This window comes from Mustela erminea, chromosome 12, assembly GCF_009829155.1.
Source record: "Mustela erminea isolate mMusErm1 chromosome 12, mMusErm1.Pri, whole genome shotgun sequence".
Lineage (NCBI taxonomy): Eukaryota > Metazoa > Chordata > Mammalia > Carnivora > Mustelidae > Mustela > Mustela erminea.
The window spans coordinates 16,838,732-16,856,321 of record NC_045625.1 but is presented as its reverse complement, the minus strand read 5'-3'; the positions used below and the strand labels follow the sequence as shown (position 1 = coordinate 16,856,321).

General features: G+C 47.2%; 1 protein-coding gene across 3 annotated transcripts in view; it reads right to left on the bottom strand.

Moving 5' to 3' along the window:
• ASTN2 (astrotactin 2) overlaps positions 1–17,590 on the bottom strand; it is an 854,980-nt gene that overhangs the window by 588,725 nt on the left and 248,665 nt on the right. For 2 of the 3 annotated variants that reach the window (XM_032307618.1, XM_032307619.1), the window contains exon 4: positions 11,046–11,198. The exons of the other annotated variant lie outside the window; for it this stretch is intronic. In XM_032307618.1, the coding sequence (XP_032163509.1) occupies positions 11,046–11,198 (153 nt within the window). The remainder of the gene's footprint in view (positions 1–11,045; positions 11,199–17,590) is intronic. 3 annotated transcript variants of the gene reach the window in all.

Genomic DNA, 17,590 nt, shown 5'->3' with positions numbered 1-17,590 from the left:
CCCTCTTTATTCCTAAGAATTTTTTTGTTTCTTGTTGTAAAGTTTACTTTGCCGTATATTTCTACTTCTCCCCAAGCTTCCATTTGATTAGTATTTGTCTAGTAGATATTTTTCCTTTCCCTTTCCTATCAAACATTCCATGTCTTTATGTTTTAGGAGGATCTCTGGTAGAGAGCGAGCAATTAGATTTTCCTTAGTGTAATCTGTCTCTGAATTTTACTTTCCAAATTGTATTTATTGTAATTATTAATGTTTGAGGTCTTATTTCTCCCATGTTACATTTTTGTCTCTTCTCTCTCTCTTTTTTTTTGTTGTTGTTTTTTGTGTTTGTTTTTTGTTTTTTTTTTTCATTTGAATTCCAGTTAGTTAACATACCATATATTAGTTTCAGGTGTAGAATTTAGTGACTCAATACTTCCACATAAAACCCAGCGCTCTTAAATGCACTCAATCCCCACCACCTATTAAACCCATCTCCCCATCCCTTCTGGTACCATCAGACATTCTCTACAGTTAAGAGTCTGTTTTCTTGCTTAGAATCACTCATCATTAGGAAAACACAAATCAAATCTACAATGAGATACTACCTCACTCCTGTCAGAATGACTAAAATTAACAACTCAGGAAACAACAGATGTTAGCAAGGATGCGGAGAAAGGGGAACCCTCTTACACTTTTCATGGAAATGCAAGCTGGGGCAGTCACTTTGGAAAACAATATGGAGGTTCCTCAACAAATTAAAAATAGAACTACCCTCCAATGCAGCAACATTATCTACAAGAGCCAAATTACAGAAACAGCCCAAGTGTCCATGGATTGATGAATGAGTAAAGAAGATGTGGTGTATAGAGAGAGAATGGAATATTACTCAGCCATAAAGAAGATCAAAACCTTGGCATTTGCCATATCGTAGATGGAGCTAGAGAGTAAAACGGTAAGCGAAATCAGTCAGTCAGAGAAAAACAGATACCATATGAACTCACTCACATGTGGCATTTAAGGAACAACAACAACAATAAAATCCTAGGGAACAGAAGAGAGAGGCCAACCGTTCTCTTCATGCTCTTGCTTTCTCTTTACCTTTATCCCAGCACATCCTAGTGCCCGCGGGAATTACCACAGCATCAGCTTCTAAGCTTGAAGTCCGAGCTCTTTGTTTCCTTCTCATTCTTTACACCTGAGGAGTCTCCTCTCTGGATCTTTGACAGATCTGCCTTGTTTCAGAAGTTCCACTTTATTCGACGTGGGCATGCACGTGCACAGGTGGGCAAGCATATGGGTATGGAGCCGGAAAAAGGTGGGCTTCGTCTGCCGTTCTGTTGAAAATCTATCACATGCTTCCGCAGCGTTCTTTTCACTTAGATACAGGAGCTTTTGTTATAAACAAAAACATGTTCTTTTTAAAAATATTCTAGGATTGGGACGTCCCCCCAAAGTACTTAAGTTCAATATATAAATATGAAGCAGGAGCTTGATGGGAGAGTCCTACCTACTCAACCACACTCCCCTGCCTGCTCCCTGAATGCCTCTTTGGAGCACTGCTTGACAACTCTTGCTTGTGGTCCACGAGCTCTACCTCGTACCCTCAGGATGTTTAACATGTCTGTCTCAAAAATGGGAAAATGCAAAGGCTTCTCTTTACAAAAATCTTCTAAGTGATTTACCCATTCGATTACAGTTGATTCAGAAAAAGGCACAAGCCGCCAGCTTCTGTGTGTTTTATCCAAATTCCCCAACAGTCAGTCTTGGTTGCAGGGTATGTGGCCCACGTGATTCCACACATTCAAATGGCATGAAAAGAGGACAATGTTGTAAGTCAGAGGACTTGGAATTCCATTCCTGGGTCTCCTAATTTCTTTCTGCGGCATGGATGAGGTCTTCCCATCCATCATTTTCTGTATCTATGGGCAGGACTGGATGACCTTGAAATTCATTTCCATCACTGGTGGACTAAGACAACCTAATGGGTTATTTCCCCCAATTGTGTGCCTGAAAGCCTGGGACAACAATGCCTCTGAGACATCCGGGGTTACCTGTAGTCATCCAGCAAGTAGACAGTCAAGGCGTTAAATCTAAGATTCTCTCATTCCACGTCTAAGATGTTCCCTTACACCAGGGAGTACAGGTCAACTCCAATCTGCTGCCTGTTTTTGGTGTGGTCCAGGCATGAACTACAGTTTTTGCATCTTTCAGTGGTTCAAACGAATCAAAAGAAGAATATGTTAAGATGTGAAAATCATACAAAATTCACACTTTTTAAAAGTATCCATAAATGCATTCCATTGTTTTGATTAGTAGAACTCCATTGGAAAAAAAAATGGTACTTGGTTATTATTATTATATTTTGAACTTAGATTGGTGGAAAATTTTTTCTCATTGTCTAAGTGCCTACATAATTCTCAAGTTTGTCTCTTGGTCAGCAAAGCTTAAAATATTTCCTGTCTAGCCCTTTGCTGAAAAAATCTGCTGACCCTGCATTAGACCATAGGGCCTTGCAAGGATGTAGCCAGGGTCCAAAATTGACTACCTTTCATATACCACAAGCCAGGCTGGATCAAACAGTGGCTTGATCTCTTCAGCCCTGTTAAAAAAGACTGGTTAGCAGAGGTGCAAAAATTATATGTAGTCTTTTAATCAGCTATAGATACATTTGAATCTGGGATGTGATTCTCCCAGAACAGCTGTATCACATTATATAAGTTCCCATACAGATCTGAGCCTCCATTTTACCATCATCAAATTGGGAATAATTATGCTTGCCTCAGGGGATTGTGCAGATCAGCCCAGGCTTTGATGGAATATCAATACTGGTAGAGATTGGAAGAAACAGCCAAATACGGGTATCTGGGTGGCTCGGTCGGTTAACGTCTGACTCCTGGTTTTGGCTCAGGTCAGGAATTTAGGGCTGGGAGGTTGAGCCTGGCATCAGGCTCTGTGCTGGGTGTGGAGCCTGCCTGAGATTCTTTCTCTCCCTCTTCCTCTGCCCCTCCCTCACTCTCTCTTTCTAAAATAAATTAAAAAGAAAAAATGCAGTCCAGTATTTTGCCCCTTCATCCTGTAAGAGGTGAACTCTTACTTCCCCAGCCCTTGAATCCATGATGATCCTGTGACTTGCTTTGAGCAACAGAATGAAGCAGAAGGAATGACGTGTACCTTCCAGGTTCGGGCCTCAAAAAACCTTGTATCTCCTATTCTTGCTGTTTCTGGAACCCTCTGCCATTTGACCACGCCTCTGATAGTTGGCTGACCACACGTACATGACTGAGGTCAGCTTAGCCTACTCTACCCAGACCAGAAGAACTGCCCAGCTGAACCCAGTCCAAATGCTCAACTTGGATTAAAAGCCCCATAAATGGTGGCTGTCCTAAGTCACAGAGTTAGGGGTGTGTTATCATGCCATGACTCTAACACACCATCTATGCCATTCTGATAAAAGAAATATCCTAGAGTTGTGACCTCAGGCCCTAGCAGCACCGTACACACAGCCTCGTGCGAAGGCCACTTATGATTGCCTCTCTATCCTGCCAGGCCAGCCGGAATCGACTAAGAGTCCCCTGACATATTTCAGGCAGACAAGAAAAACTGCCTGGAGGAGACATACACTTTCAGCAACACAAACTTCTCCGAAAGACACAGCAGAGATTTATGGAGGTGGCTGTGTTACTCTGATTACAGATCAGCTCTCCCAGACCTCAGCCCAACATAGGAATCACTGGGCTGCTGGTGGCATTGGCCCTCTTGGGATGGGCGTGAGGCCAAGAAAAGGAAAGTCAGAGGAAAAGGGGAAAAGGGTTCTGCATCAAATAGGCATGGTATTCCCTGTCTCTGAAGAGGCCAAGACTCTGATTTCAGGATGTAGCTACTCCAGAGTCCTTAAAGGAGCATGTCCACAAACAGCACATGCTCACGATGGCCCTGGGACATAAGAATGGCTGGTACCCTCACGTCTGTAGGTGCTGGGGGTGGAGACCCAGTGAGATTAAGCCGTTTCCCTGAGGACCCAACTGCATGCACTTAAGAGCCGGGGTTCCAGCCAGGGTTTTCTGAGTTCAAATACTGGACTTTTTAACAGACAACCACGCTTCCCCATCAGACTTATCATCAAAGACCTTTTAAGTCAGAGGAGACCTGTGGAAATTATCCAGCACATCACCTCTGCTTTCCAAATTAACAACAACAAAGATTTATTGGGTAGTTGGCATGTTTGGTCTGGCCTGCTGAGCACATTACATGCATTAACTCGAATCCCCCAGCCCCCCTGGGAGGTGGCTGACTATACAAATTCTAGGTTAGGTGACACCACTTTAGCCCACAAAGTCACTTCCCAAAGATGAGTGAATCAGAGGCAGACCTGGGATATGGATTCAATATCCACCTGACTTCCGGACCTGAGCTCGTTTCCACAAAAACACACAGCCTCTTAAATGGGGACACTGAGGCCCGGAGGGCTGAAGGTCCTGTCCAAGATCACATGGCCCGTGTGATTAATTGTCCATTAATCCATCAGGCATTAACTGAGCATCTGCTATTTGTCAGGAGCTAGGCTAGTCAATGAAAACACAGGCATGACCTGGACATAGCCACTGCACTTCATGAGTTTAATTAAGGGAGAAGAGAGGTGGCCATAAATTACTCTAATAAAAGGTAATAAATGACAAATATCACAAGGCAGACAGAGAAGAGGTTATCAGAGCTTCTGGCTCCTTTATCCTCCCTGACAGATACGTCCCAATACACTTTTTCACTGCAAGACACTGTCCTCAGAAGGTGGGCTTACATAAATATATATATATTTTTCTGTTTATTGGTAACTGGCTATAAATTATTCACTTAGTTGGAGGAAAATATTCAGAAACATTAATGGCTTTAAATTATCTGCCATCCTGGGTTGTTGTGATGCTTAAATATTGAACAGGCAGCCCCAGGTTCCATCTTTATGTCTCTGGTTTGCATCTTTGTTCCCTAAACCTCTCTTCCCACTTAGCAGCCTTCCCTTTCCACCAGGAAAGTTTGGGTGGAGGTCCTTGCCTTTTTGCCAAAGCAAGTCTTGAAGCTGCATAATCAGAATGAATGAAGTTCTGCTGGAAACCATGAGACTGTCGCAGGAAGACGGGGAGGACTGGACAGATGTCAGCTCTCTGGGGCCGGGACCTTTGTCTGGGATGAGACTGTTCTTTTTTCCTCCACCTCCATGCCATGTCTTGTGCTGGCTGTTCCTCCCTATCCCCACGGCCACATGCCAAAAGCCCATTCGCCCTTCCAAACAATGCCTTAAGGGAACTTTCTTTGTAAAGTCTTCAAATTTGTCCCAAATGAAAAGTGTACATACTTTCTGCAAGCCCAAAAGGACAGGGCATGGCTCCATAAGGTCAGAGGACATCCTGACTCTTGTCCTGACGCAGAGAGAGATGCCTCACCTTCCAGAGTCTTCTAGCTCCGGAACACCCTCACAGCAGCACTGATGATACAGAAACACTCGTCAATGCACGATAAGCTACAACTGTTTCCTTCCAAGAGCTAGACTAGACTGATACTATTTCAAAGCTTGAGGACGTTACCCAGACTAGTTGGGAGTAAAATCCAAGTCATCTGGCAACTGCAATGATCTGTCTGGGCCCTGAGGACACAGTTCCATCATCTACTAGCTGGATAAACTTGGGCAAGTCACTTAACCAAAGTTTGAACTTCCTCATTTGTAGATGGAGACAATTACATCCTTACCTATGGGATCTGGGGAAGCTTTTCAATGAGATAATAATATGTGATGAGCACAGTCCTTTACTATATTTAGTAAAATATACTAAATGCTCAGGAGATGCCCGTGCACTACATCTCATTAACCATTTGTATTCTACAATACTCCCATCTGTCTGGGAGCTCTTTGCTACTCTATGCCCATTCCGTTACACACTGGAGCTACAGAGAGACATAAATCACTGTCTTTCCCATCATGGGACTGTCAGAGCTGGGGAGGGAGACAGATGTGTCCACACCTATTTACAATGGATTGTGATAAAGGCAGAGACAGAAAGCAGCGCCGGGCTGCATGTGCCCAGACAAAGGAGTGGCTCACTGAGCAGAGGTGAGGGCTGAGGGCGGGCCAATGGTGTCTTCTTCACAGAGGAGACTTTGAAACCGAATTCTGAAAAATGAGTAGACACTAACTGCCCGGGGTAGAAAGAGGGGAGGAAAGGAGGGAGTTTTAGGCAGAACATGATCTGTGCACAGACTTGGAAAGCAAAGCAGGTCGGCTAAATGGAAATATGGCCAGTGTGCCGGAAGCCATAGGATGCAGAGGCTTGAACTTGGAGCGAGCTAGGAGCAGGCTGGATCCAGGCCAGGAATGAGCCTGTGTAGCAGACTGTGGCAACTTGTTACCACGTTCCCTTCACCTTCCAGATTCTGACTTCTAAAATGAAGTAAGTGTACTCCTAATGGGTAAGGATACTGATATAAATAAGAAAAATAATGAAACAGTTATGATAAAGATAAAACAATGGAGGACACATGTTCAATGTGCACCTTTTGCTGGGCTCTGTGCTCACCGCTGTACAAGCATTGTATCATTTGTTCTTATAGAAACCCTTTGAAGGTGGTATCGTATAAGCTTGGTTCTTCTTCCTGGGGCATCACTACTGCCTAAAGACTTGAGAAAACGTTAAATAATTTAACTGAAAAAAATAAGGTAACATATTTATGAAATTGAATGCCGTGGTTTTTTGGTTTTTGGTTTTAGGTGTCTGGTTTTGGAATTTGGGGCTTACGACTAATGTCTTTTGAGTGCAGCTATGGGATCCTTTGGGAGTGTGCTGATTCTCACCTGTCTTCAGGAAGTCTTCATCACAAAAGCTTGAGATGCCCCCAAAGGCAAGTGACAGCCGATTAGGGAAACGTTGTAGGCAGGAGAGTGACATGGCCAGATTTAGTGTGTTTGCAAAAGATTGCTCCAGTCGCCAGGGTGGAAGATGGATTTGTGGATGAAGGGGCTGTTGTAGGACTCCAGACGAAGAATAATGGAACCTCAGCCAGCTCGGTGGCAGAGACCCAAAGAGCATGGGGTGGAGCTGGGAGCTGGGAGTGGGGAGATGGGAGCTGGGAGCCTCTGCAGGCCGTGTGTGCAGAACCCTGATGAATGATAACATTAGCTACTCCTTATTAAGTCAGTCGCCCAAGTGCCGGGCCCTGAGCTACACATTTTGCAGGTATTATCCCACAACCCGTCTATGACGTTGGCATAACTAACACCATTTTACAGATGGGAAAACTGAGGCTAACACAGCTTCACTTGCTTAAGCTCATTCAGTGAGCCCATGAAAGGTAGTTCCAGTTCAAACACAAAAATCCCACTTTTAAACCACTATCTACACTTTAGAAACCCCGAGAAGCTCTTCGTCACATCACAAACAATCTCCCCCTGCTTTATTTTAGCTCCAACCCATTCACTGTTCACTTCCTGTGGACATGGGGGTCTCTCTGCCCAACAGCTGCCTCATAAAACCCTGCCGGAGTCCCCCACTGCCTTCCTCATCCGCCTAAGGAAGATGCACTTGAGCACCTGCGAGGGCTCTTGGGAGGAAGCCAGAGCCACAGAAACACATTGGTGCTGTGTTGAACCATGTGCTCCACTCCACAACCCCGGTTCTCCACTGCCCACTCCATCTGCTGCGAACCGCTGCGAAGCCCACGGAGGCAAAGAGAGGTCAGGTGCTCCCACTCTGGGCCAGAAGGCCTGATGCCCCCTCCGCAGGCAGAGGAAAGAGCCGGTCAGAGAAAGAAAGACCGAGATTCCAGACCCTCATACCGCATCTGGGGCTTCCGACAGTCCACACAGCTGGACGGAGCACTTCCAACACCACATGTCTAGGGTCGTTTCTGTTCTTCAAGATGAGAGTAAATGTCCCAAGGAGAAACACAGAGTCTGTTGTCAAGATGGTTGCACAGACGTGGAGGTAAACAAAGAAGCCCAGCTCTCTGTTCTGTAGGACTTCCCAGGATCTTCAAAAGTCGAAGATGCATTCGTGAGTTTCCAAGAGGCAGAAGGACGATGCAGCATTTCTATCACTTTTATAGGCCATGGAGTTCTTCAGTCCAGGAAAATCTTGAGGAGCCGTGGTGGTAAGTATATGAGCTGGGAACTGCAGGGCTGGCTCACGCTATCCTTAGTCTCTCTTGCAAAAAAAAAAAAACCTTACCCAATAGTGGCAGTAAAATCACAAGCACAATGTTATTAAGCCATTTTGAAAATTGCCTTAACAGCATCCACTTGAGCACATTTAATGTGCTATCCATCAGTGAGTCTATCTCTAGGGGAAACAAGATTCCCTGGAGGTCTGTACCAAGAGGCTCTGGTTTATCCTAGATCCCTCCTACCTCGGTAATTCAAAAGTTAGAAAACTGAGGCACTCTCGAATGATCTTTGAGGTTAATACACTCATTCATTCCACAAATATTTATTAAGCACGTTCTGCACGTTCTCTGTGTTAGGTTTATGAATATGAAACACATTTTTTAAGAAGAAGATAGTAAATAAGCAAACAGACCAATAATTTTAGACCGCAATATTATGGAACAAGTGAAAAAAGGGTTAGAAAGGGGTAGAAAGCATGAGGCTGGGTGGTCATGGAAGATGGTTTGGAGGAGCTTGTATCCGAGCTAAGAGCTGAACAGTGGGAGAAGAGCCAGGAGAGCAGCCGGGGCGGGGGGTGTAAAGAGACACAGCGAGGGGAAGAGTTGTCAGAGTCAAAAGTGGGGAGACATTTGCTGGGTTCCTGCAATCAGAAGGAAGGCAGTACGGCTAGATCACGAGGAAATGCAAAGTGAGTCAAGAGACCAGGAGCCAGATCCAGATGGAACAGGAGATTGGCAAGGAGTTTGGGTTGTAATCTAAGGACAACAGGAAACTACTGAATGATTTAATCAGCAAGAGATCTTATCTGGTATATGTCTCTAAAAAGATTACTCTGGCAACTTTGAGCAGACGGAATCTCAAGGAGGGCTCAGTTGCAAGCAAGGGGTGAGAGGTGGCAATGGTAGTGGAGAAAGGGGGACAGATTCGAGATACATTTAGGGAAAAAATGCATTTCTTCTCACTTCAGTTCTCTTATGCCCAATTTGATTTGTAAATTGAAATAACTTGATATCCAATCATCATCTCAGTCAAACAGATTTTCATTAATAAGCAAATTCTGAAATTCTGCCCAAAGAGTAAAGGCCAAGGTTGATGGCCAAGTTTGATGCCCCGCCACCACCAAAAAAATGTCCATGTGGCATCGTGTATGGCACTGTTTAATGGTAAAATGATCAGAAACAGCGCAAATGTCCAAGAGTAGAAGAGTAGAGGCCTCATTAAGACAGTTATGGTGCAAAAGAGGGGCTTGAGGGGGAAGAATTCGGTAGTGTAACTAGTGTTTCAGATAGGACACCAAGGAAATGAATTCAGACTGGCAGCGAGAACAGAGGGGAGGTTATGGACTGGGAGTCACTTGTACTCACGGGAGCTGTATTTGCAGGGAGGATCTAAGGGGGATTTCTCGGTGAATGAGGGAAGACAAAAGATGGATACATAAGGCTGAATGAAACTACACGTGACCCAGAACAAATATAAGACAGGACAAATACAGGACAGTATTTATTCCGCTCCCAACACGCATTAGCTGAGCTTTCCGTGCTGTCTGCATTCACCGCCTCATCTGACCTTCACAGCAGCACTCTGGAGTAGGGATTGACAACCCATTGTGCAGAACAGGAGACTGAGCCTCAGAGACATCCAGGGACTCTCTGAAAGCCATGCATGTTGAAGTTGACTGGTCTGGGGTTAGCACTGGACGCTGCTGAAACCTCAAAGCAACTCACTCTCCATTATGCCTCAGTTCAACCTGGCGTTTATCATGTGAATTCCTAAAAGCAACTCCATCACCAACTTCTGCCTTGATTTCTGACCTCAGTTTAATGGGTAGATGCTTGGTTTTTCACAGGACTCAGGATTTCACAGGATGGTTTGGGAATACAGGTAGGACCTTGCTAGTTCAGAATACAGTGGTTTGGTTAAAAAGTTTGGAACTCAGCCAGATTAGCTCTTTCTGGCTCTCCTACTTACTAGGGCATCCCCTGGGACAAGTTATAGCAGCTCCTTGTGCCTTTGTGATAGCATCTGTAAAATGGGAATTACCACGGTACCCCCTACACAGCGTTGCTGGGAATCAAGTATAAAAAGAGGTATACAGCACATAGCCTGCTGCCTAGAGTAAATAAGCGTCCATAAATGAAAACAGTTTCTCGTAGGGTTAGATGGGTCATTTAAGGCAGGGAGAATAGGATGGAAGGGAACATAGAAGTGGAACACACAGATTTAGGTGACACAGCAGAGAGACGAGAGCTCGGCAATGGTCTTGAATGTCCTCTCCACAAGCCCAAAGACTTCGGAAGGCACTGGACAGCCACGAAAGCTCTGGGAGAAGAGGAGTGACATCATCAGAACTAAGTTCACGGGAACTAGAGACATGAGAGGCCAGAAGAAGAGAGGAGCTGGCAGCTACTGAGTCAATGTAAAGAGAACGGAAGGGATTTGGACGCCAAGCAATGATAAGGGGGTTCATCCCACCCACAAAGTCATACAGATGACCCAGAAAGGAAAAAAAAAAAAAAAAAAAGGAGGTGATAACAGAGATGATGAGAAGAGGAGGAGGAGATGGAGAAGGAAGGAAGGACCTGCTTTTTGTTGCATGCTGGGTTGTGCACTGGGCTAAGATACCATAACACTCCCGAGAGAGAGGAGTGCTGGGGAGAAGTACAGCGGCCTACCCGCGGTGTCGTGACGGTCCATTCCCATCTCAGATGAGGCAGCAGGGGCTCAGAGACACTGGCTCCCCACCCAGGGGCACGGGTCTGCTGTCTGCAAGCCTCAGCTGAGATGACGGATCAGGGACATCACCGCATGACTCTGGGAGTCCAGGGCAGCATGGGAAGGGGACGCAGCTCTTCCTGGTGCCTCTGGAACCTGGGGACAGGCCGCTGACACCGTGGCAAGCGGTGCTGGGAGGGCCTACCTCGAGACTTGCTCCTCCGCTTCCGCTTCCCTGCCGAGGCCCTGCGCGGGGCTGGCTGCAGCTGACCGATCTCGATGGGCGTGTTAGCGCGGAAACTCTCCTTGAACTTCTGCATCAGGGACTCCACTGTCTCCTGCGTCGCCTCAGCTGCGGCTACAGGGTGGGCAATGGGGCTGAGGTTAGGGCTTGGCCCACCCCCCAGCCCATGGAGGACTGGGTCTGACCACCCTGAGTCCCTGGAGCTCCCTCCCTGACCCACGATGATACGGAAGCCCACAGGTGCCAGTAGCTGTTGGCAACCTCACTCATGCATTCAACACACACTGTGTTCCAGGCAGCGCCCAAGCCCTTGAGATAGGGTGGTGCAAAGTCAGACACAATCCATGATTCAAGGGATTCATAGCTTGGAAGGACACATATCGAGGCATTCCCAACATTGCAATACTTTTGGGATAGGAGAGTACAGAGTATCAGAGTGGCACCAAAAAGAGTCCTTTCACCCATCTGGGGAGTCAAGGCAGACTTCCTGGAGGAGGCACTATTTATACAGACATCTTAAGGGTGAACAGGAATTAGCAAAGAGCATAGAAATCAGGGTAGTTTACTGAGATGTGATAAGAAAGATTGTCTGGATGGGAGAAGACGCAGGAGCAAAGATCTGAAGCCACAAAAAACATGGTGCTTAAGCAAGTAACGGGAGTTCAGTGTGGCTCCCAAAGGGAGCAGGCGAAGACGGGACGAGGCCAGAGAGGTGGATCACTATCAGTCACAGAGGAGTTTGGAACACATCCTAATGGCGAAAGTTGTTCACTGGAAATTCACAGAAAACTGGCGTGTTCAACGTTAAGTCCTTTTGATAATAATTCCTAACGAGAGTGTGGAGAATGTACGCAGAGGCCTTCTCCTGCTCCTGCGGTAGCCAGCCAAAGGCCACGACAGCCTGAACCAGAGCAGTGGCAGTGAAGGAAGGGGACAGCCCACGGATCAAAGAACGTTTGAGGAGATAAAACTAGGGTACTGTGACATGGAGATCACTGGGTACAACAGCCCAACTTCACTGTAGGGAAACTAAGCCCCACCCCCCAAACAAGGTGTATGACTCACTCCAAGCAAGCAAATGGCAAAGTCAAGCCTTCTAACTCCCAGTCCAATGATCCATTTTTATCAACACCCTTGGTGGATTTTGTGACTAGCCTCATTCCTGTCAAGTTTCAAAATCAAGACTGGTGGAAAGTTCCAGAGAATGGTAACAGTGAGGTTGGAAGGGCAGAGAGAAAAAGGTGGAAGATAAAAGGAGGAAAAAAAAGGCAGAAAAGCTCAAGAAGGAAGGAGAGGGGCAACATAAAAGGCAAGGAGAGGAAACGGGAAAGAAGCAAAGGAAACTGTCTACGCGGCCTCACTGCCTTTGTTCTGAGAAATTCCCAAAGAGAGTCCCAACTTTGAAATCTTCAAGCTCAGCCCTCCCTCCATCTATGTCTCCAGAGGCAAGGACGCTTCTTCAGTTTGAGCTACCCACTGTCTGAGGCCAGGAGATGGTATGTGCAAAAGATTCCTGTTCCTTTGAAGGGATTTCACCAGACTGGACAAAGGCGGCTTCTGAACATCCCCAGCCCAATTTCTGCGGAGCTCCTGCTTTCCCAGGGAAGGTTTTTGGTTTAGACAGATGCATTTGGGGCATAGCTCAGATCCAGGCAGCTGGTTTGGGCACAGGGCTCTGTGAAAAGCTCTGTCTTTGAGGAGAGAGGGGGAATCTATGTTTACCTAAGGAAAAGACAATTGATAATGCAAATGGACCATCAAGTGGATTTATATCCTCATCTGCCTGTCTTGCTATCTTCCTAGATATCTCCATTAGGTCTACCTAAAGGTGAACGGAGAAGAATGACCCGGACATGGGACACCTATTCCAAGCCCACCATGCACAGCTCTCCAGCAAGAGACACCCTCCAATTCTGAGAAGCACTCCTACGCCCAACCCTGATGGGTTAAACCCAGATAGGAGTATGATTGGCCCCAAACTGTAAGAGTTAGATTAATTATAGTTAAACATTTAGAGCAAACCGTAATCTGGAATCCTCCAAGGTAGGGGTGCACACGGGTCTGCCCACATTCATGCCTTTATTCATCTTCTTATCCGTTCATGCATCCATTCAACAATGTTTTCAGAAAAAAACCGTAATGTGTCAGGAGGTATTGTCTTAGCGCAGGTGCCAAAACAAAAATCATAGATTGGGGGCGCCTGGGTGGCTCAGCAGGTTAAAGCCTCTGCTTTCGGCTCAGGTCATGGTCCCAGGGTCCTGGGATCGAGCCCCTCGTTAACCCCTCTGCTCAGCAGGGAGCCTGCTTCCCTCCCTCTCTCTCTGCCTGCCTCTCTGCCTACTTATGATCTCAGTCTGTCAAATAAATTAAAAAAAAATCATAGATTGGGTGGCTTAACAATTTATTTATGTTCTCACAGCTCTGGAGGAGGGGGGATGTCTGAGATCAGGGTGCCAGGATGGTTGGGTTCTAGTGAGGTCTCTCTCCTTGGCTTACAGGCAGTCATCTTCTCACTGTGTGCTCACACAGTAGGGAGAGAGAACCCAAGGTAGGGAGACAGAGAGAGAGAGAGAAAGAGAGAGGGAAAGAGAGAGATCTTCCTCTTTTTCTGACACCCAGTCCTATCCTATTAGGGTCCCACCTCAATGATCTTATTTAATTTTAATTACCTCTTAAAGATCTTATCTCCAAATACAGTCTGCTGTAGACTGAACTGTGTCCCTCCGACTTCTTATGTCGGAAGCCCTAACCCCCAGTGTGACTGTATTTGGAGAAAGGAATTTTAGTAGCTAATTAAAGTTAAATGAGGTCATAAAGGTGAGGTCCTAATCCAATAGGATCCGTGTCTTTATAAGAAGAGGAAGAAATCATTCTCTCCCTCCCCTTGCTTTCCCCACATACATGTATACACTAAGGAAAGGTCACATGAGCACACGGTGAGAAGGCAGCCATCTGTAAGCCAGAACCTCACTGTGCTGGCATCCTGATCTTGGCCTTCTAGCCTGCAGAACTATGAGAAAATAAAGGCCTGTTGTTTAAGTCACCCTATCTATGGTATCTTGTTATGTTAGTCCAAGTAGACAAACAGAGTTTGTCTGAGGTTAAGATTTCAACATAGGATTCTGTGGGGGACACAAACATACAGTCCATGACAAGGTATGATGAGATCAGGGTGATGGTGAAAAGACAAACACCTCCCCCACCCCCCATAATGCTCACCATATAGACAGGATAGACCAAGATGAATGAAATGGTTGACAGATACATGTAAAAAGTCTTAAGTGACATATACCACAAAGGAAAGGTAAAAAGAGACTCTCTTAGCAGAATATGACCTAGTTTAGGAAAATCATGAAAACTTGCTTCAAGGAGCGTGTAGTGGGACTAAGGGCTGAAAAGAGTAGGGGTTAACCAGGTGATGGGGAAGTGGTTGGGGAGGAAGGAGGCTCAGAGAACACAGGAGGAGGGGAAGAATTCAAACAAAGGCCCTTTGAGGAGATGGAGTCAGGATGGGGCAGCACCACCACTCACGAAACACTGAAAGCAAGTGGCGTGAGATCATGCTGGAGAGGTAGGAAGTCCTAACCCCAACCCCAACCCCGATCCTTCTGGGCCTTATTAAGGACAGAACACGCTGATGGTTTTAGACAGGAGAGTGGCTTAATCAGATTTTCACGTAGGGAAGATCGTTTCAGCAGCTGACAGCAGAATTCACTGAAGACGGACAGAAATAGAAGGAAGAAGACCAACCAGGAGGACGGGACATTTGTGCAGAAGTCCACATCCGAGAGGATGATCCCCAGGAGAGGGCAGCGGAGGTCGAGATAGAGAAGTAGACAGCAGAGCAGAAAGAACAGAGGGAAATAGTGCAGACAGAGAAGTGGGAACGTCTGAGCGCTATCTTACAGGCACAATTCCCTCAGGAGGCGGTGGCTGACTGGAAAATGTGGATGAGGGAGGGCCAGGTGTGGAAGATGGCACCTCTCAAGGAGAATGGGAGCTCTGGAAGAGAAGACATTCCAGAAGACCGGAAACACGAGTCGGGTCTGAGATATGAATGCATAGTATCTTGCAGACATCTAAGGAGAAGTGCCCGAGGAGACGGCAGGTTACGCGGGTCTCACACTCACAGGAGAAGAGCGGGACCCCTGGAGACTGTGCACATGCCCTCCTTGGAAGAGCTACAGAAGCCGTGTGTGTGGTGGTTCAGAACACGAGCTTCTGGCACAGTGCAGACCATGGGACCCATGTTCATTCCTGGTCTGTACTGGCTGTTCTCCATTTGCTCCCCGTGATCCAGCCCCGCCCCAGGTTCACGGGCCCCACTCCAGGTCCTGGAGGCAGACCTTCTACGGACTAGTTCCCGTGCTCCTTGTTACTTGCCTACCAGTTGGTTTTGCCCATTGAGGCGCTCTGGCCGGATGCAGGAGGAGGATTTGGACACGGGGCATCCCTTGCTCCTTTGCTGTCTCCATACACTCATCCTCAGAATCTGGGAGACTTGACAATCACAGCTTCTGCCGGGGGTCCCTGTTCACAGATCCAGTCCTCAGTGCCTCCAGGAAAACCATGTCCTGTCCCTTCCTCCTCAGTTATAATAATAGTGGTTTCCTGTTATTCTTTGTCCCAGGTTCTTCAGTACCCCCTTGGGACTTCTCTGCACTCTGCCTAAGTCCCTATAAGTAATTGCTTCCTTGAATTTCTCCTAAAAGGCCCATCTGAAGATGCCTTCTTTGTCCAGCTGAGACCTCGACAGAGCCATCATTCCTTTTTGTTGCATCTAACATTCACCGATTCTGAAGACCAGCCTCTCCCCATCCTGCTATTTCTGCTTCACTTTCTCCTAAACCGATGCAGACAGGACTGGCTGGAAGTAGAGGAAGACGCAGAGAGGGAAGGTTTGCTCCTCTGAGCTGCAAGGGTTTCTGATCCCGGCGGCAGCAAATCCCATCCATCTGTTTGGCGGCTCTCGCCGCGGCAGCAGTGCCAAGAGCCCAGACTTACAGGGCAGGTGCCTGCGTGAGCCCCTCCACGGCCCACCTCGCTCTCCCTCCCGCTCTCCCCCACCCCCCCCATGCCTCCGATCCCTTTCGGTAGCTCTATCAATATCAATATATCAAGTTGTCCAAACAAGCCACCCTCCCTCCTGGTACCCACTGAGCTCTGCCTCCCCAGAGCAGCAAAATGCTCACCCGTCGCCTGGATGAATGCAACAGATGGTGCCTGATCTGAGCATCGCGGCAGACCCAGGAAGGGAGGGGGATGAGGGGGAAGCTGCCTCTTTCCACCATATGAGAGACTGTCAAGTTTAATGGGTATGAACCACTGGGGCCTGAGCAGAGGAGCCCCAGCCCCCCAAAGACAGAGAGAGGGAAGGAGGGTGGAAGAGAGAAACAAGAATGGAAAGGAAAAGCCTGGTCAGTCCTAACAGCAGGGGGCATGAGAGGGGAGGCAGGGAAGAGGGGAAGGCAGGAGAGAGTAGGAAAACAAGGCGGAGGAAATGGAAGGGGGAGTGCCTAGGACAGGAGAGGAGACAGAGAAGGCAGGAGAAGGGAAAGGAGAGGCAGAAGAGAGGGCAGACCTTGAGGGCCTTTGCAAAGGCCTACGGCTCCCAGATACCAGGCAAGCTCCAGCGTGGTCCTCCGCCCTGCACGCTGTGTCTACCCTAGAACCCAGCAGTTCTGCATTCGAACTCCCCCCACACACAGCCTGCGACGTCCTACCACCGACACTTGTGTAAGTTCAGGTTCAAGTTCCTGAACCACCTTCATCACCCTCTTTACTTTTTCTAGACTCCTCTAGCCTCTGAAAAAAGAAAATTCGCCATTCTTGAATACCAACTCTTTGCTAAGCAAGGAGCCAGGCATCTCCTTACGGTTTCTCGTTTATTCCTCCTAACAGGCTTGAAGGGAAAGCACCAATAGCTGGTGGTTAGAAATGAGGAAACTGAGGCTCAGAGAAGGTAAATCATCTGCTAGGGTCACACAGCTTAGGAATGCCAGAGCTGGACGGGGACCCAGGGTACGGTGACACTGACAATCCTGGCTCCGTCCTCTGTACCACGCTACATGTCTTCTTTCTGATTTGTTGGTGGAGGAAAATGGATAGTCCAGTCTTGGGGTTTGGAGGTTAGTTCTCAGGGCCTGCAAAAGTGACTCTGACAGCCCAGCCCCTCTTAAATCATCCAGGCAAGGAGCCCCAGGCAACCTGACCCTGGCTGAAGCCAGGGGCTCACCTTGACTGGAGACTGGTCAACTACGACGGAGGGATCTTGCTGCTCAGTGTTGATGGTCTAGACTGTACAGCCTGGAGGTCTTAGGCTCAACTCACGCCCCATTTGTCAGCTTTATCTCACTAAGGACTATGTTCAGAGAAACAAGCCGCAGGTGACTAGTGATACTGACTAGTCACTAGTAACTGACTAGTAACTAGTAACTGACTAGTGACTAGTAACTAGTAATACTGACTAGCGCAAGTGACAAAGCCAACTCAGGTTCCAGGGTCAG